Raw genomic sequence first — 20,473 nt, 5'->3', positions numbered from 1 at the left:
GACCTCACTGAACAGAGTGGACAGTGATGACTGCAGCTGTCTCTCTTGGGAGCTTCAACACAGTACAGGGTGACAAAAGCGGGCAGGGGGTAGGGGCAGGTGGTGGGAGTGGCAAGAAGCCCCTCTACGCCAGAGAAGGGAATGAAGAGGTCAGCCTGGCCAGAGCGTGGGGTTGAGCTGTCCATGCCCTTGAATGCCAGGGTGAGGGCTAAAGCGTCAAATGGAATCAGTGACTTCATATGGAGAAGTTTTTACAAGAGAAGAGAACTCAGTTTGGCCAAGGGGCGTGGGGTCGTCATGCTAGTAATCACATAACAGTGATCGTTCAGTCATGTGGAATGCTTTCAGGGGGTTGGGCACTGTTCAGTTTTTATTTTGATTTTTGATTTTTTGATTTTTTGAGGTAGGGTCTTGCTCTGTCGCCCAGGCTGGAGTGCAGCGGTTGGATCTCAGCTCACTGCAACCTCCGTCTTTCAGGTTCAAGTGATTCTTCTGCCTCAGCCTCCTGAGTAGTTGGGATTACAGGCGTGCGCCACCACGCCCGGCTAATTTTTGTATTTTTAGTAGAGATGAGGTTTTGCCACGTTGGCCAGGCTGGTCTCAAACTCCTGACCTCAAATGACCCGCCTGCCTTGGCCTCCCAAAGTGCTGGGATTGTGGGTGTGAGCCACAGCACCTGGCCGCTTGCAGGACACTGTGGATATTACTTTATTCATTCTCCTAACCCAAGAGAAGGGGAAACTGAGGCACAGAGACGTTAAACAAGTTGCCCAAGGTCATATGGCTGGTAAATGGCAGAGCTAGGCTCAAACCCAGGCACTGTGCTCTAGCCCCTCGGAACCTTAGTCTCTTCATCTGCGAAATCAGCACGGCGGTGACGAGGCCAGTGAGCAGAGGGTTGGAGTTACCCAGAATAACAACAACAAAAGTAATAGTAACAAATATTTAGTCAAGGTTTAGATTCTGGCATCACGGAGATCCAAGTTCAAATCTTAAATCTGCCTTAGCCGATGAGGTTCCTTATCCTCTTAATGCCTTGCTTTCCTTACCTGTAAAATGGGGATATCATGAAGCTGTTAGATATTAAATGAGAAAATGGATGAGAAAATTGCATTACTGTCCATAAAGTTGACAAGGTAGTAGGGTGAGAAGGAGAACAGTCCGTTTGAATGCAGGAGGGCCCTGGGGCATTGTCTGGACTGAAGGACAAAGGTCAGCTGAATTGCAAAAGAGCTCTGAGACCAGCTGAAGGGATACTAGTTTTGTGCTGGCTGCTAAGACCAAGCGGGAAGCCTGTGCCTTATCCGAATTCTAGCCTGGCAAACAGCTGCTCACCCAGTAGGAGAACTGCGATAAAACAGCCACCATTTATTGACTATCTACTCCGTCCCAGGACACAGCAGAATATTTTAGAGAATTTGCGAAGGAAACACAGCGACACCTGCCGGACACCTTGCAAACTACCAGCTCGGGGGAACTAAGTTTGAATGTTGGATGGAAGGACCTTCCTTTCCACAATGACAAGATTTTTGTGAAGCCGAGTGCATGGCAGTTGTGATAAAAAGCAAGTGCCATGCAAAAGTTATTGTGTAACAGGAAACGAGGGTGGTAGCATCCAATCTAATTTCAAGGTTTGAGCAGCTGCGGACAGCGCAGCAGGCACACGCATCCCGTTAGTGCATCCTCACAGGTAGTTAAGAATGAGCAAAAATATTGCTTTTTCTTTTAATTTATGTGCATTATTTTTTTCAAGCAGCTACTAAGTTGTTAGGACATACTTAGTAGCTGTCTTTGCCTACCTACTGCACTTACTAAACATACCTGTTTAATTTTTAATTTTCAATTTTTTTTGAGATGGAGTCTTGCTCTGTTGCCCAGGCTGGAGCATAGTGGTGTGATCTTGGCTCACTGCAACCTCCACCTCCCGGGTTAGAGCAATTCTCCTGCCTCAGCCTCCCGAGTAGCTGGGATTATAGGTGCCCACCGCCATGCCCAGATAATTTTTGCATTTTTAGTAGAGACAGGTTTTCACCACGTTGGCCAGGCTGGTCTTGAACTCCTGACTGCAGTGATCTGCCCACTTTGGCCTCCCAAAGTGCTGGGATTACAGGCATGAGACATCATGCCCAGCCACTATTCGTTTTTTTCCCTCAGTGATTCCCTAGTCTGTTGCCTTAACCACTCAGCCATGACTACAGCTCTTTTTTGCAGTGATTCTCAAGAATGCAAATGCCACTCCTGCCCTTGAGTTAATGCAGCTTTGGCTCCTGAGTGTGGGGGAAGGGCAGGCTGGGGGCTGGAACTTTCTGCTTGTGTACCTCTCTCCTTAGACTCTCTGGAGGCTCCTCCCCAATCTCTGTCATTCCCTCTCCCACCAAATCCACCTGCCGTCCCAGACTCAAATGCTCGGCCACCTAGCTGCCTGAGGACCCAGCAGTTCATGAGTTTACATGCTGGGGACAGGAGTCAGGCCCCACCCTCCTTGCTCCCTCTGGCTCCCTGGAAAGGGAAAGTCAGCAAGGGGCGGCCGCAGGCAGCAAGGAGAGTAAGCAGGAGAGCCTCAAAGCCATGAAGGAAGAGCACACAGCCTCTTCCCTGTCCTTTAGCCTGTACTTGAGAATGCTGTCACCAGCAGTAAGCAGCCCAACCTCAAAGCAACTTGAACGGGGGTTTACAAAAAAATGCACTTGGCCGGGCGTGGTGGCTCATGCTTGTAAATCCCAGCACTTTGGGAGGTCGAGGAGGGCAGATCACCTGAGGTCAGGAGTTCGAGACCAGCCTGGCCAACATGGTGAAACCCCATCTCTACTGAAAATACAAAATTAGCTGGGTGTGGTGGCATGCGCCTGTAGTCCCTGCTACTCAGGAGGCTGAGGTGGGAGGATTTCCTGAACCCAGGAGGCAGAGGTTGCAGTGAGCCGAGATCGCGCCACTGCACTCCAGCCTGGGCGATAAACAGAGACTGTCTCAAAAATAAAAATAAAAAACAAATGCACTAGATGAAAGAGGGTACCACTCTGCTTAAGGCAAGGCCTGCCAACTTGTCCTGCACAGCCAGCCCGCCTGGCTCAGGGGGACTTAAAGCCCAGCTCTGAGGGACTCTGAGCAGGCATTTAACCTCTTTGAGCCTCTCTTTCCTCCCTGGAGAAGGGGAATTATAACAGTTCCTAATTCATAGAGTTGTTCTCAGAATGAAATATGTTACCGGCTATGTGAGATGGCTCATGTCTATAATCCCAATATCTTGGGAGGCTGAGGTGGGAGGATTACTTGAGCCCAGGAGTTCGGGACCAGCCTGGGCAACATGGCAAAACCTCGTCTCTACAAAAAATACAAAAATTAGCCAGCCATGGTGGCACACACTTGTAGTCCCAGCTACTGCAGAGGCTGAGGTGGGAGGATCACGGGAGCCCTAGAGGTATAGGTTGCAGTTTGCCAAGATTGTGCCACTGCACTCCAGCCTGGACAACAGAAGGAGACCCTGTCTCAAAAAACAAACAAACAAAAAAGATAAATGAATGAATGAATGAATGAATGAGCAAGCTGGGCATGATGGTGCATACCTGTAGTCCCAGCTACTTGGGATGCTGAGGTGGGAGGATTGCTTGAGGCCAGGAGTTCTTTAATTTTTAAAATAAAAAGTTATTTTTATAAATAAAATTTTAATCAAATTATTTTAAATGAAATATAACTTATTAACATATATATAAATAATATAATTTAATTTTAATTAAATCTAATTTAAAATTATTCTAAATGTTAACTTTTTTGAGACAGTCTCACTCTATCGCCCAGCTGGGGTGCAGTGGTGCAATCTCAGCTCACTGCAACCTCCAACTCCTGGGTCCAAGCAATTATCTACCTCAGCCTCCTGAGTAGCTGAGATTACAGGTGCTCACCACCACACCTGGCTAATTTTTGTATTTTTAGTAGAGACGGGGTTTCACCATCTTGGTCAGGCTGGTCTTGAACTCCTGACTTCATGATCTACCCACTTTGGCCTCCCAAAGTGCTGGGATTACAGGCATGAGCCACTGTGCCCGGCCAAAAGTTAACTTTTAAATTTTCTTTTTTTTTTCTTTTTTTGTTTTTTGAGATGGTATCTTGCTGTGTTGCCCAGGATGGAGTGCAGTGGTGTGATCTTGGCTCACTGCAACCTCTGCCTCTCAGGTTGAAATGATTCTCCTGCCTCAGCCTCCTGAGGCTAATTTTCTATTTTTAGGAGAGATGGGGTTTCACCATATTGGTCAGGCTGGTCTCGAACTCCTGACCTCCCACCTGATCCACCCATCTCAAACTCCCAAAAGTGCTGGGATTACGGGTGTGAGCCACTGTGTCCAGTCTAAATTTCCTTAATTTAAAAATTTAACTCAATATATTTTTTTAAATTATCATTTCAACGAGTGACATAAGCCGTCTTTCAAATGCTGGTAGCCACATCTGGCTGGTGGTGAGGTCAGGGCCTGTCTATTTTGTTTATCATAGATTATTTTACATTAGTTAAAAAATACTTTTTGAGGCTGGGCATGGTGGCTCATGCCTACATAATTCCAGCACTTTGGGAGGCTGAGGTAGGAGGATCTCTTGAGTCCAGGAGTTTGAGGCCACCCTGGGAAACATGGTGAAACTCTGTTTCTACCAAACGTACAAAAAAAAATGAGCTGGGTGTGGTCGCAAACACCTGTAGTCCCAGCTACTCGGAAGGCTGAGGTGGGAGGATGATTTGAGCCCAGGAAGCAGAAGTTGTAGTGAGCTGAGATCATGCCATTGCATTCTAGCCTGGGCAACAGAGCCAGATCCTGTCTCAAAAAATAAAAATAAATAAAAATGAAAAAAATAAAAAATAAAAACAAATCTCAGAAAGCACACATGAAATGGGTAAATCATATGGTAAGTATATCTCAATAAAGCGAAAACAATTTTTGTATTGATTTACATACCATCAAACTCGCCCTTTTAAAGTGTGCAATTCAGAGGGTTTTAGTACAGAGTTGTGAGATATCACCACAATCAATTACAGAACATTTCCTTTTTTTTTTTTTGAGACGGAGTTTCGCTCTTGTTACCCAGGCTGGAGTGCAATGGCGCGATCTCGGCTCACCGCAACCTCCGCCTCCTGGGTTCAGGCAATTCTCCTGCCTCAGCCTCCTGCGTAGCTGGGATTACAGGCACGCGCCACCGTGCCCAGCTAATTTTTTTTTGTATTTTTAGTAGAGATGGGGTTTCACCATGTTGACCAGGATGGTCTTGATCTCTTGACCTCGTGATCCACCCGCCTCGGCCTCCCAAAGTGCTGGGATTACAGGCGTGAGCCACCACGCCTGGCCCAATTACAGAACATTTTCATCATCCTAGAGAAGCCCCAGCACCCACAGAGCAGCCAGCCCCATTCCGTCTCCCACCCAGGCCCTGACAACCACGAATCTCCTTTCTGTCTGTCTGGATTTGCCTGTTCTGGACTTTTCATATAAATGGACCCAGACGCGATGTGGTCTTTAGTGACTGCTTTTTCACTTAGTATCATGTTTTCAAGGCTCATGCCTTGGCATGTATGGGAACGCCATTCCTTTATATGACCAAATAATATGCCATTGCATCGGCTGGACACAGTGGCTCATGCCTGTAATCCCAGCACTTTGGGGGGCCTAGGGTGGGCACATCACCTAAGGTCAGGAGCTTGAAACTAGCCTGGCCAACATGGTAAAACCCCATCTCTACCAAAAACACAAAAATTAGTTGGGCGTGGTGGTACACACCTGTAGTTCCAGATACTCGGGAGGTTGAGGCAGGAGAATGGCTTGAACCTGGGAGGCGGAGGTTGCAGTGAGCCAAGATTGCACCACTGCACTCTCCAGCCTGGGCAACAGAGCAAGACTCCATCTCAAACAACAAGAAAACGACAAAACTCTTTCTCTCTTGCAGTTGAAAAAGAAAAAAAAGATGTGTATATATATACACACACACACATGTGTCTATGCCATGGCACGGTTGTGCCGTATTTTATTTATTCATTCATCAGGTGATGAACATTTATGCTTTTTCCATTTTTTGGCTCTTGTGAATAATGCTGTTATGAGCATTCATGTGCCAGGTTTTGTGTAGACATCTGTTTTAAGTTCTTTGGGGGTCTTGCATTAATTTTAATTTTAAAAATAGAGTGCATAAAAATGTTATTTACCTTGATGACTGGTTTTTTGGCACTCCTTTAAAATTTGCACCTGGGGCTGCCAGGCACGGTGGCTCACGTGTGTAATGCTAGCACTTCGGGAGGCTGAGGTGGGTGGACGGCTTGAGCCCAGGAGTTTGAGACCAACCTGGGCAGCATGGCAAAACCGCATCTCCAGAAAAAACAGACACACAAGGCCGGGCACGGTGGCTCACACCTGTAATCCCAGCACTTTGGGAGGCCGAGGCAGGTGAATCACTTGAGGTCAGGAGTTTGAGACCAGCCTGGCCAACACGGCGAAACCCCATTTCTAGGAAGAATACAAAAAAAATTAGCTGGGTGTGGTGGCATGTGCCTGTAATCTCAGCTACTCAGGAGGCTGAGGCAGGAGAATCACGAACCTAGGAGGCAGAGGTTGCAGTGAGCCGAGATCGCTCCACTGCACTCCAAACCTGAGTGACAGACTCCATCTGAAACACACACACCACAAAACACACACAACATACACACAAAATAAGCTGGGCATGATGGTATGTGCCTGTAGCACCAGCTACTTGGGTACTTAGGGGACTGAGGTGGGAGGACCACCTAAACCCAGGAAGTCAAGGCTCCAGTAAGCCGTGATCGAGCCACTGCACTCCAACCTGGGTGATAGAGTGAGAACCTAGCTCAAAAAATACAAAATAAATTTGCACCCAGGGCAAGTGCCACACTCGCCTCAACTCAGTCCCACCTTGCAAGTCTTGTTCCTTGCTGGCTGTGTGACCCTGGACACATTGCTTACCTCTCAGAGCCTCGATTGCCTCCCCTATAAAATGCGGACAATCCTGGTACCTACTCAGAGTTGGTAGCAGAATGCAATGAAGTGAAGTCGTGCTTACAGAACCCCACACTGCTCTCGGCACACGGTAGTCTTAACATATATTTTCCTACAGGGAGGCCTGGTGTCAGGCCGGGAGTGGGGTGGAGGGGTCCCAAAATGGCCGTGCGCTTCCTCTGCCCTTGAGAAGAGCTAGCCCAGCTGTCTGTCTAGAGCTCCCTGCTGCGGCTGCTCTCGTTAAGCAGCAAGCTTTTTTTTTTTTTTTGAGATGGAGGTTCACTCTCGTTGCTCAGGCTGGAGTGCAATGGCATGATCTCAGCTCACTGCAACCTCTGCCTCCCGGGTTCAAGCGATTCTCCTGCCTCAGCCTCCTGAGTAGCTGGGATCACAGGTGTGTGCCACCACGCCTGACTAATTTTGTATTTTTAGTAGAGACGGGGTTTCACTATGTTGCCCAGGCTGGTCTCAAACTCCCAACCTCAGGTGATCCGCCGGCCTCAGCCTCCCTAAGTACTGGGATTACAGGCATGAGCCACCATGCCTGGCCAGCAGCAAGCATTTTTTGCTCTCCTGTCTCAGCCTCATGCCCTAACAAGGTTCTTTTGGGGGTGGGACCCAATGCTGCTCGCCTGATGGCCTACCCCGCTCCCAGCACCTTCCATCCCAGCTGCTCAGGGCCCCTCATCTGCGCTGCCCCTGCCCTCCCCTCTGCCCACTCCCATGGAAGGCCATAGCTCCCTGCCCCTCTCTGCTGCCATGAGGCCTGCACTTTGCAGGGCTGAAGTCCAAAGTTCAGTCCCTTCGCTAAGCACACGGATAAATATGAACCTTGGAGAATTTCCCCAGCTCCAATGTAAACAGAGCAGGCAGGGGCCCTGATTCACTGGCCGCTGGGGCCAGGGTTGGGGGTTGGGGGTGCCCACAGGGCTTGGCTAGTGGGGTTTTGGGGGGGCAGTGGGTGCAAGGTGTTTGCCGGCAGGCAAACGCAACCCACGCGGTGGGGGAGGCGGCTGGCGTGGTGGACCCAGGCCGCGTGGCCCCGGGGCAGCCGAGCCATGGTCTCTAAACTGAGCCAGCTGCAGACGGAGCTCCTGGCGGCCCTGCTCGAGTCAGGGCTGAGCAAAGAGGCACTGATCCAGGCGCTGGGTGAGCCGGGGCCCTACCTGCTGGCTGGAGATGGCCCCCTGGACAAGGGGGAGGCATGCAGCGGCGGTCGAGGGGAGCTGGCTGAGCTGCCCAATGGGCTGGGGGAGACTCGGGGCTCCGAGGACGAGACGGACGACGATGGGGAAGACTTCACGCCACCCATCCTCAAAGAGCTGGAGAACCTCAGCCCCGAGGAGGCAGCCCACCAGAAAGCCGTGGTGGAGGCCCTTCTGCAGTAAGCAGCCCTTCCCTGTCCCAGCGCCCGGGGACAGCCTAGAGGGGCCCCCTCAGCTCCTAGGCAGCCCCGCTTCTGAGTCGAGTCCCCATGAGCTTCAGCCTTGAGCCTAGTTGCCGGCAAGGGGGACAGGGCCCCTGAGAGCCCGGGGTCCTCGCTTGGACGTTTGACCCTCCAGCCCTGAGCTGCTCCTCTCCAGAGTCCCACAACCCATGAGCCAAGACTTCAGCCCAGTCCTTGGGAAGGGGGGACATTTCCGGAGGGTCCAAGATGGGAGAAAAGATGGGTGAATTCCCAATTCAAATGCCTGGATGACGGGGGGTGGTGGAAATTTTTAGCCACTATGATCATTTGCACTCCCCAGACTCTCACTTCTGCCCTGAGTCCTCAGAGGGCAGGCTCTGGGGGCCAGGGAGTACAGCCAGGGAGGAAGGCTTGAAGCTGGGGTTTTGGGGGTTTCCCTGGCCTCCCAGGGACTCATGCATTCAGCCAGAGAAGCCCAGATCCTTCTTACCTGAGGCAGTCAGAGCCTCGAGGTGGGAGCTGGTCCCCTTTCCTGCGCAGCCACAGGCACCCCACCTCACCAGCAGGCGCCATTAGAGGCTCCCCATTCCACATCCCATCCGCTGGTGGACTCCCCGTCTCCTGGAGAACTGGGTGGGTCCTGAGCTCGATGCCGCCCCTCTCCTCAGCAGAGCTGACCTAGTTACTAATTACCCACATGCTTTATTATTTCTCTTTTGTTTTATAAATTTATAAATGGCGAAAGGCTCTGATAAGGTCTGTGATCATTAACTTGTAGGAATTGTGGCCTGGAGAGATCTGGGCCAACCCACCTCCCACCTCCCACCTAGTAGGGGCGGGGGGCGGGGGTGTGGGAGAAGGAAGGGTAGCCTGGGGGCTGCAAGGGCTCCCTGACCCCCACCCTACAGCGCCTGCTTGAGGAGGTTCACTACTTCCTGGGCGCTGTGCTGAGGTTTCACGGGAATGATTTCCCTTCTCGTTGACAGGAGCCCTGGGCAGAAGCTACTGATGGCTCTGCTTCACAAATTGGAAACTGGGGCTCAGAGCGGGGACGGAGCTTGACTAAGTTCACCCAACTGAGGGCCCACACCTACTCTGTTTGGTGCTGTCAATTGCTACAACCAGGGGCGGGGTGGGGGGTGCAGAGGCCTGCAGGAGGTGGCCAGGGAGTCAGAGACAGAGTAGCCCCAAAGATGCTCGAAAGGGGCCCATCTCTTTTCTGTCCAAGGTCCTGATCTCAGCTGGGGTGGGGGAGGGCTGGTACATTCCTGCCTTCCCAGAGGCCTCAGGGAGCCTCCCGAGGGCCCCGGGACAGGGGGCAAGGGAGCAGCCAGGGCCCCCTGACTTGGCAGGAAGAGGAGGGCAAAGGACTCCAGAGCTGCAGGGGAGGGGCAAAGAGTCAGGCATCCCAGACCCAGGGCGAAGGCAACCCGGATGGGGTGGGGCTGGGCCTGACCTGCACAGGGCCCCAGATGGGATTGGGGGCTTTGAGGTGAGGGTTGGGGAGGGGGATGCTTTCTTACCTGGCTGAGTGAGCCCTCTCAGTCGGCAGCCCCCTTTGAGGGGGGGATGGTGGGGTTGGGGGAGGCTTGATCCACAGCATTTGAGGGGAAAGCAGAGGTCAAAGTGCTTCGTAGGGACCAGTAGAGACCTGGAAGCTGAGGCAGATAGGGTAGAGAGAGAAAGAGAGAGGCCACCGGGGCAGATGGAGAGAGCGGCTGGGAGAAGCAGAACTGAGGAGCCGGCGGGGGGGCGGGGGCTGAGACCCAGCTGGGAGAAGGGGCACGGAGAGAATGAGGCACCCCAAGCTTGCAAGGAGGCTGGAGTGCTTCCCGCTGCCCCGATTGGGTTTTCTTTAATGCTAACAGCATGCTATTTACTTTCCATTTAAATTTGAGATGTTGCTATAAATTATCAACCAGCTCCTTGTTCCTGCAGAGTTTATAACTAACTACCTGGGTTACTTATTGTTCAGGTAACAAAAGGGATCAGAAAACACCCTGAGTGAAAAAAAAGTGGGGCCTCCAGCCTCAGGGTTGGGGAAGGGGCCAGGGAGAGAGGGGCGGGGGACCCCTGTTGAAGGGCCGGGCCGTTGGGGAGGTTAAGGCTGGGAAGACGGTACAGAAGCAGAACGTCTAGTAGAAGCTGTTTCCTGGGAGAAGTCCGTGTCTGGGAAGAAGCCTGGGTGGGTCCTGGGTGCCAGGCCTCCCTGGGGTACCCCATGTTTGTGGCTACAGCTGGAACCTGAGCTCGTTCTTCAGATCTCCCCTAGTTCCCTGCGTGACCTTGGGCAAGTCTGTTCCTCTCCTTCCGCCCTCAGTTTTCCTCCCTGGCCAAGGAATAAAATCTAAACTCCCTGCCTTGGTTTCATTCCCCTCCCTCCACCCACCAAGTTCCCGGATCTCTGCCCAGGTCTTTCTCTTCCTCGCTTACTTGGCTGCAGTCATTGTGGCTTTGCTGTTCCTCAGCACCCCAAGCCGATTCCCATCCCGGGGCCTTTGCACATGCTCTTCCTCCTGCTTGGAACCTCTTTCCAGATCTTCCCATGGGGCCGGTTCCTTCTCCTTCAGCTCCCTGGTTGCTCCGTCCTAAAGGGGGCCCCGCCTCCAGTCACTCTCTTTCTCCTGCTCCCTGTCGTGACTTCTTATCATCTGATTTATCTGTTTTCTATCTCCTGCCGTGAAAATAGAAGCTCTTCAAGGGCAAGGCCTGTGTTGCCTTATTCACCACGTGTACCCTCCATCCAGCCCACTGGCTGGTGCACTGCAGGAGTGAATGAGTGACCAGGATTCTCCAAGGCCCTGAGGACATCCGCTGCCCTGTTAGCCAGGGCTCAGCAGCCTGAGATGTGGCCAAGGGAGAAACTGGGACCCTGGGTTCTTTCCTGGGTATCCTCTCAGGTCCTTTCTGTCTTTGATCAGCTCAAACTCCAACCTGTTGTTTTTTTTTTTTGAGATGGAGTTCCCCTCTTGTCACCCAGGCTGGAGTGCAGTGGTGCAATCTCGGCTCACTTCAACCTCCACCTCCCAGGTTCAAGCAATTCTCCTGCCTCAACCTCCCAAGTAGCTGGGATTACAGGCGCGTCCCACCATGCCTGGCTGATTTTTTTTGTATTTTAGTACAGACGGGGTTTCACTATGTTGGCCAGGCTGGTCTCGAACTCCCAACCTCAGTTGATCCACCCGCCTTGGCCTCCCAAAGTGCTGAGATTACAGGTGTGAGCCACCGTGCCCGGCCTTCAAACCGCAACCTTGAAGCTCTCTGATCCTGCCCATCAGGCAGCACCCAGGCCAAGGGAAGACAGAGGATCTGATGTCCCTGACAAAAGCCAGCCCGCCTGCATCATAATCCCAGCTCTGCCCTTTCTAGCTTGGGCAGGTGATTTTATTTTTCTGAGCCTCAGTTTCGTCTGCAGGGTAGAGGTGACGATAAGCCTTGTCCACAGGGTTAAATGGCATGGCACTCATAGAGTACATGTGTAGTAAGTGCGATGCACGGCACTTATTATTAGTGATCCCATTTTACAGATGAGCAAATTAAGGTTCAGAGAGGCAGTACCTTACCCAGTGAAACTCTCCCAAAGGACTGAAGGAAGGCCAGGACTTGGTCCCAGGTCCTCCTACCTCAGGCTCCATACAGCAACCTTGAGGCCCCAGTCATTCCTGCTGTTCAACTCGACCATCAACTCACTTCCATGCAGTGCTTCAGCCCTCACCAACAGCTTAGAAATGCCCTAAGCTCACTTCTTCCTCCTGGCCATCTCTGAAGTCTGAAATATCATTAGCCCCATTTCACAGATGAGGAAACTGAAGCACACAGAGGTTAAGCAAAGAATCAAGGCCAGCTCTAAAGCCCCCACACTGAGAAGTCAGCTCCCTCTCCAGATGTGGAGATGAACACCACAACCTTGCATGCCCTGAAACCCAAGGGGCCAGAGGGCAAAAGGCTCAAAGCCTTGGATGTCTGATCAACCCTGGAATGGGTAGGAGGAGAGAGGAAGATGTGGGTGGGTCTTCACCTCTCCTGGACTCTGCTGTGTGAGGCCAAGGGTCTCCAGGGCTGTGTTAAGATGATGATGATGACAATATTGTTCCGTGAGTTCAGCACGTGCTGTGCGCCAGACCCTGCCCTAAGGTCAGCCTCCCTATGTGAAGCTCATTTAATTTTCCCAGTAGCGGTGTGAGGTAGGGGTGTGTTTACCCCACGGTGCAGGGCAGAGGTGGGTCGTGCAGAAGCGCATGTGGCTAGGTCGCAGTGATGGGACTGGAACCCACAGTGGTTTGACTCTCAAACCCATTAGAGTCAAAGCAGGAGATGCCTGGAGACTTGGCCTCGTAGTTCTTTTTTTTTTTTTTTGAGATGGAGTCTCACTCTGTCACTGGAGCTGGAGTATAGTGGCATAATCTTGGCTCATTGCAACCTCCACCTCCCGGGTTCAAGTGATCCTCCTGCCTCAGCCTCCTGTGTAGCTGGGACCATGGGCATGCGACACCATGCCCAGTTAATTTTTGTATTTTTAGTAGAGATGGGGTTTCACCACATTGGCCAGGCTGGTCTCCAACTCCTGACCTGATATGATCCACTGCCTTGGCCTCCCAAAGTGCTGGGATTACAGGCGTGAGCCACCGCGCCCCGTCTTGGACTCTTAGTTCTGAGCCAGGACAGTTGAAGAAGCTGCCCTCAAAAAGAGTCAGGGCCTTGGAGACTCTGTGTGTGTAAGAGACACACAGAAGAGAGAGAGAGTGGTAGAAAGAAGGTGGGGAGTGGGGGGAGAGAGAGAGACGCTGATTCAGTAGGTTCTAGAAAAAAGTGGCACAGGTGGCCTCTCCCAGAAAAGGGAAGGACGAGCCCCCCCCGCTCTCCTTCCTAACTGGCACTGAAAGGTCACTTTTTTGTTGTGGATTTGTTGCCCAACTCCACTGGGAACCGTTTAAAAGTAGAACATTCACAGAAGCTCATTTTAACAGCTGGCTTTCCATTTTCACATTCAAAAGGCTGTCCTCTGCTTCTAAGGATCGCGCATGTATTTGTGCAGGGTAGCTGGCCTTTGTTTTATTTTCAAGTTCAGCTTAAATTTGATCTGGTTTTGGGGTGGGGGAGAGAGAGAGAAACGGATGGACAGGGGCAGATAGTAACTCTTCGGCTTGAGCCCCGGAGAGGTTCTGGTTAGAGGAAGACTGACCCTATTCTCTTTGGGGGAGAGAGAAGGGATGGAGGGAGGAGGCACGGGAGGGTGATGGCTGCAGGTGGGGGAGGGCAGGCATCGGGCAGCCCGGCTCTAGGATCAGATAAACATGTTTGCCATGGAGCACAAGGCTGGACTTTGTACCGCCCTTCCCTCCAAGCTCTGACTGACGCCCAGCGAAGTGGGGAGGTGCAGGAGAGAGCATCCTAGAGCCCCCGAAAGAAGGGAGAGAGAGAGGCTGGAGAGAAGCCTGGAGGGTCCTGGCAACATGAAATATTCTTGAGTCCCGACTAGATCCCCTTGGACAAGGGACTGCGACTTTCTGAGCCTGTTTTCTCCTCTGCGAAATGGTGATAGAGTAGGGTCTGCTTGCCGGGGTTCTAAGATTTAAGTGGCCAGCCCTCAGCACAGTGCCTAGTTTACAGTAAATTCTCAAGAAACGTGAGTTTTCAGTTTTTGTTTTTGTTTTTTTGAGACAGGGTTTCACCTGTCACCAAGGCTGGAGTGCCGTGGCGTGATCACAGCTCACTGCAGCCCCGACCTCCCAGGCTCAAGTGATCCTCTCGTCTCAGCCTTCTGAGTAGCTGGGACTACAGGCTTGTTCCACTACACCTGGCTAATTTTTCTACTTTTTTGTAGAAACAGAGTCCCATTATGTTGTTCAGGCTGGTCTCAAACTCCTGGTCTCAAGCAATCTTCCCCGCTTAGCCTCCTGAGAAGCTGGGACTACAGGTGTGCACCACCATGCCTGGCTAATTCGTTATTATCGTTTTTTATAGAGACAGAGTCTCACTAGGTTGTCCAGGCTGGTCTTGAACTACTGGCTCAAGTGATCCTACTACCTCGGCCTTTCAAAGAGCTGGGATTACAAGCATGAGCCACCACACCTGGTTTACAATTCAGTTTTAAATACTATGTATGCCAAGGTGGGAGGATTGCTTGAGCCTAGGAGTTTGAGACCAGCCTGGCCAACATAGCAAGATCCCGTCTCCACCAAAAAAAAAAAAAGTACAAAAATTAGCTGGGCATGGTGGCAGGTGCCTGTGGTCCCAAGTACTTGGGAGTCTGAGGTGGGAGGATCGACTGAGCCCAGGAGTTTGAGGCTACAGTGAGCTATGATCATGCCTCTGTGCTCTAGCCTGGGAGACAGAGCGAGTAGCTTCTAAAAATAAAAATAAATATCATGTATGTATATATAGTATATGTTATGTAATTTTAAAAGTACACAAGGACAACAGGGAAAACCGTCCTTCTCACTCCCGTCCCCAGCACGCTGTAACCAGAGTCCCCGTTCCTTGCATGCCCTCCGTGTTTTATACGTGCAGACATATGTAGAAATCCTCTTTTACGTCACTTGAAGTTTTTCATAAATAGCAGCACAGCAGACACACCAGATAAACTCCACTCCATCTGGGCACACGCAGAGCTGCCTCCGTGGGGTTTTTCCAGCGGCTGCACTGAACAGATGCACCCTAATTTAGTTAATCAGTATCCTTTCACTGGGCTCCCCAGTAGCCTCCAATCTTTTGCTATGGCAAACAACGTGGCAAAGAATTGCCTTCTACTTGTGCCATCTGTCACCTGTGCCAATATTAGAAGGCTCAAATTCTAGAAGCGCATTGCTCAGTGAGGCGGGGGAGAGCACAGGCTTTGGAATCATGTAGACCCAGGTTCAAATCTTGAAATCCCAGTCTGCCTGCTTCAGTGCTGCTATGTTGAGCTGCATTTATCTGTGATTTTTTTTTTTTTTGAGATGGAGTCTTGCTCTGTTGCCCAGGCTGGAGTGCAGTGACGATCTTGGCTCACTGCACCCTCCCAAGGTCAAGCAATTCTCCTGCCTCAGCCTCCTGAGTAGCTGGATTACAGGCACCTGCCACCACACCTGGCTAATTTTTTTTTTTTTTTTTTTTTTTTTTGGTAGAGATGGGGTTTGGCCAGGATGGTCTCAAACTCCTAACCTCAAGAGATCTACCCACCTTGGCCTCCCAAAGTGCTGGGATTACAGGCGTGAGCCACTGTGCCCAGCCTGTGACATATTAGTAATATAAGCTCAGCAGAGGGAGAGAGAAAGAGGCGTGGATTGAGATAGAGGAGGAGAGGAGAGAAAATCTATATGGTTCAGGCAGTCTGATCCCTTCTGCTCCCCCACAGGGAGACCCACAGTGAGCAGGGCCATGAGTCACAGGTGGCACTGGGTCCCTGGAGTCTCTGGTGGGAGGATCTCAGCCCACAGAGTGGGATTCCAGTGCTCACATGCATTTTTAACGTATTTTTGGTACAATGAGGCCTCTGAATGTCAACTCTGTCATCTGAGACTCTGTTGAGAAACCAGGCACCTGCTCTGGTGCTGTGGGGAAACTGGCCTGGTCACAGCAAAGGGTGCAGATTTTCAGAAAGCATTGATCTCGGCTCACTACAACCTCTGCCTCCCAGGTTCAAACGATTCTCCTGCCTCAGCCTCCCAAGTAGCTAGGATTACAGGCTCCTGCCACCACGCCCGGCTAGTTTTTGTGTTTTTAGTAGAGACAGAATTTCACCATGTTGGCCAGGCTGGTCTCGAACGCCTTACCTCAGGTGATCTGCCCTCCTCGGCCTCCCAAAGTGCTGGGATTACAGGCATGAGCCACCACGCATGGCCTCAGGAAGCATTTTGACTTTGTGACTTTTTGCCCAAAAGGCTGGCTTAGAACTGAGTCCTTTCAGGTGGATGGGACTCTGCTTGTCCCGTGACCCTGGGCAAGAGACAAAATGATGCAAATTCTCTGAGCCTCAGTGGCCCTGGCTGTAAGATTGAAGAATCCATAATTCTTCCCTTGTTTTCAGATTCAATGCCTTTCTTATTCTAGCAGGTCTCCTTCGTCCATCCATCCATCATCCACCCACCCACCCATCCATCCACCCATCCATCATCCATTCACTCACCCACCCACCCACCAATCCATCCATCCATCCATCATCCATTCACCCACCAATCCACCAATCCATCCCACATCTATCCATCCACTAGTCCATCCATCTATCTACCAATTCATCCACGCATCCATCCATTCATCCATTCACCCATCCATCCATCCACAGACCCATCCACCCTACTACTATCAATTCATCCATCCATTATCCATCTACCCACCTACCAGTTCCCCAAATTCATCCATCATCCCTCCACCCGTACATCTGTCCATCCACCCTACCCTACCATCCATCCACCCTACCCTACCATCCATCCACAAGTCCACCCATCTATCCACCAGTTCATCCACCCATCCATCCATCCACCCATCCATCCATCCATTCACTTATCCATCTATCCATCCATTCACCCATCCATCCATCCACTCATCCATCCATTCACCCATCCATCCATCCATCCACCCATCCATCCATCCATTCACCCATCCATCCATCCACCCATCCATCCATCCATTCACCCATCCATCCATCCATTCACCCATCCATCTACCCATCCATCCATCCATTCACCCATCCATCCATTCACCCATCCATCCATCCATTCACCCATCCATCTACCCATCCATCCATCCATTCACCCATCCATCCATCCACCCATTCATCCATTCACCCATCCATCCATCCATCCACCCATCCATCCATTCACCCATCCATCCATCCTCCCATCCATCCATTCACCATCCATCCACCCATCCATCCATCCACCCATCCATCCATTCACCCATCCATCCATCCTCCCATCCATCCAGTCACCCATCCATCCATCCTCCCATCCATCCATTCACCCATCCATCCATCTATCCACAGATCTTCATCTGTGTCCATGCGTCTGTGTATCCATGTTTCTAAACCTTTATCTGTTCCAGTGTCTGTGTGTCCATAGGCCTGTGTCCACGTTTGTCATATGTGTGTGCCTACAATCTCTGTCCTCATGACCACTTGTCTGTGTCCCTGTGTCCTGGCATAAATGACCATACCTCCCTGTCCCTGAGTCCAGGTGTAGGCCCCTGGGCTCCATATCTGCCTTCTTGCACAGTCCCCACCCTCGGGGCTGACAAGGATTCAGCACCCAGGACCCCAGCCCCACTTATGGTGAGGGACACCCTGCTGAGCAGACCCTTGCCCTCCTCCAGGGAGGACCCGTGGCGCGTGGCGAAGATGGTCAAGTCCTACCTGCAGCAGCACAACATCCCACAGCGGGAGGTGGTCGACACCACTGGCCTCAACCAGTCCCACCTGTCCCAACACCTCAACAAGGGCACTCCCATGAAGACGCAGAAGCGGGCAGCCCTGTACACCTGGTACGTCCGCAAGCAGCGAGAGGTGGCACAGCGTAAGTAATGACCCCACCCCGCGTCTTCCCCGGCAGGGCCCAGGGCTCTCCCCTAACTTACAGGTGGGGGCTGGAAGCTTCAACATCGCCATTATACAGACAGGTAGATGGAAAGGAAGGCAGTGGGATTCAGCCTGCGTTTATCACCTATTCTGTACCGGGCACTCTGTGGGACAGGAGTAGGCTTGGTCCTGAACATCCAAAGATGGATGAACTGGGTCCCTGCTTTCTTTTTTCCTTTTTTTTTTTTTTTTTTTTGAGACGGAGTTTCGCTCTTGATACCCAGGCTGGAGTGCAATGGCGCGATCTCGGCTCACCGCAACCTCCGCCTCCTGGGTTCAGGCAATTCTCCTGCCTCAGCCTCCTGAGTAGCTGGGATTACAGGCACGCGCCACCGTGCCCAGCTAATTTTTTGTATTAGTAGAGACGGGGTTTCACCATGTCGACCAGGATGGTCTCGATCTCTTGACCTCGTGATCCACCCGCCTCGGCCTCCCAAAGTGCTGGGATTACATCCTTTTTTTTTTTTTGAGATAGCGTTTTGCTCTTATTGCCCAGGCTGGAGTGCAATGGTGCGACCTCAGCTCACTGCAACCTCTGTCTTCCGGGTTCTAGAGATTCTCCTGCCTCAGCCTCCAGAGTATCTGGGATTTCAGGTGTGTGCCACCATACCTGGCTAATTTTTTATATTTTTAGAGACGGGGTTTCACCATGTTGGCCAGGCTGGTCTTGAAATCCTGACATCAGGTGATCCACCGGTCTTGGCCTCCTGAAGTGCAGGGATTACAGGCATGAGCCACCGTGCCCGGCCTGGGTCCCTGCCGTCGAAGAGCCCATGGTTAGTTAAGCGGGAAAGGGGGAGAGAAGATCGCTATGATCCAGTGGGACATGTACTAGAACGGGACAACAGCAGCAGCAACAACGATGGCTACTATTTATCAAGCATTTTTTGGGGTGCCTGATCCGTACAGAGTATTGCACAAAGCATTTCAGGGTGCTGATCTGACTGTCGACGGGGGAGTAATCTGTTCTTCCTCAGGGAGCAGAGGTATCAGGAAGGCTCACATTGTAAATATGACCTTTAGACTAGGTCTTAAAAAGGGAGTTGAATTTTGACCCATGGAGATGCAGGGAAGGGTGTTTCAGGCAGAAGGAACAGCATCAGTAAAGGCTCAGAGGCGAGGTCTATGCTCAGGAAATCCTCCACTGCAAAGTCAGAAAGATCTGGGAGCCCAATACTCAGGGAATGGTGAGTTTTCTTATCCAGGCCTCATACCCCACCAAATCTCAAGTGTACTGTCACCTTTCAACTACCATCTATGTGTAAAATTTTTTTTTGACATTCCTTTTATTAATTATCTATGTTTTTTAAAAAAGGAAACAGCCAGGCATGGTGGTGAGCTACAATCTCAGCTACTTGGGAGGCTGAGGTGGGAGGACTGCTTGAGCCCATAGGTTCGAGTCCAACCTGGGAAACATGGCAAGGTTCCTCCTCTAAAAAAGAAAGGGAAGATAGGAAGGAAGGAAAGAAGGAAGGAAGGAAGGAAGGAAGGAAAGAAGGGAGGGAGGGAAAGTAAAGGAAAGAAAGAAAGAATGAGAGAAAGAAAGGCAATACACATTTGGTTACAAAAACTAAGATAAGAATTTACAAGAAAAAACTTGATGTCTTTCCCCTAAAGCAGTCGCTGGAATTCCCAGACTGTTGTGCATCCTTCCAGAGGTATTTTCTGCATACAGTAGCAACAGCTATGTTATTTTCTTGCTCTTTTTCTGATTAATGGGAACATACTAGACACACTGTTTGCACCTTCTGTTTGGTCTCTTGGAAATAAATCTTGTACATCTTTTCATATTGGCACCGAGAGACTGATTGATCTCATTCTTTATAAGGGCTGCTGGCTGTTATTTAACTGGCCACCTACTGAAGGACTTTTAGGGTTTTTGCAATCCGTGACTACAACCAACTGCAGCAAAAAATATCCTTATTTATGTAAGTGCATGTTCGCACGTGACTGTGTCTGTAGGGTAAATTGCTAGAAGTGGAATGCTGGAACACAGAGTGATGCTTTAAAATCTTTGGTACATACTGGCATAGTTCCTTCCAAAGAAGTTATATCAATTTACACGTCCACCAACAGTAGAAATCACTGTTGAAAAAAAAAAATGTATGCAGGCTGGGTGCGATGGGTCATGCCTGTAATCTCAGCACTTTGGGAGGCCAAGGCAGGCAGATCACTTCAGGGCAGGAGTTTGAGATCAGCCTGGCGAACATGATGAAACCCCGTCTTAATTAAAAATACAAAAATTAGCTGGGTGTGGTGGTGCTCACCTGTAATCTCAGCTACTCAGGAGGCTGAGACATGAGAATCGCTTGAACCTGGGAAGCAGAGGTTGCAATGAGCCAGGATCACACCACTGCATTCCAGCCTGGGTGACAGAGGGAGACTCTGTCTCAAAAATAAATACAAAATAATGTATGTAATAGACAGCTCTAATCCTTACTCTATAGCTACCCCTTATCCCAGTTATGGGGGGTGTTCACGCCCTACTGGGCTGTAATACAGACTTGGAAAACAGTACATTTTAATACTATT

The 20,473-nt window shown here is 50.8% G+C and overlaps 1 protein-coding gene and 1 long non-coding RNA gene across 3 annotated transcripts in view; one reads left to right on the top strand and one right to left on the bottom strand.

Moving 5' to 3' along the window:
* Positions 1-929: 929 nt before the first annotated feature.
* On the bottom strand, positions 930-10,231 carry LOC105728533 (uncharacterized). The gene is made up of 2 exons (XR_001110049.2): positions 9,915-10,231; positions 930-1,049 (listed from the first exon to the last, which is right to left on the bottom strand). It is a non-coding gene; the product is annotated as an uncharacterized LOC105728533 (long non-coding RNA).
* HNF1A (HNF1 homeobox A) overlaps positions 8,025-20,473 on the top strand; it is a 38,852-nt gene continuing 26,403 nt past the window's right edge. For both annotated transcript variants that reach the window (XM_064379706.1, XM_064379705.1), the window contains exons 1-2: positions 8,025-8,367; positions 17,680-17,879. In XM_064379706.1, coding sequence (XP_064235776.1) covers positions 8,042-8,367; positions 17,680-17,879 — 526 coding nt within the window. In that variant the 5' untranslated portion in view covers positions 8,025-8,041. The remainder of the gene's footprint in view (positions 8,368-17,679; positions 17,880-20,473) is intronic.

Source organism: Aotus nancymaae, unplaced genomic scaffold (genome assembly GCF_030222135.1).
Source record: "Aotus nancymaae isolate 86718 unplaced genomic scaffold, 86718_ANA_hifiasm-v0.15.2.pri h1tg000021l, whole genome shotgun sequence".
Classification (NCBI taxonomy): Eukaryota; Metazoa; Chordata; class Mammalia; order Primates; family Aotidae; genus Aotus; species Aotus nancymaae.
The sequence above is the reverse complement of the archived record's forward strand: the minus strand, read 5'-3'. Positions and strand labels throughout refer to the sequence as shown.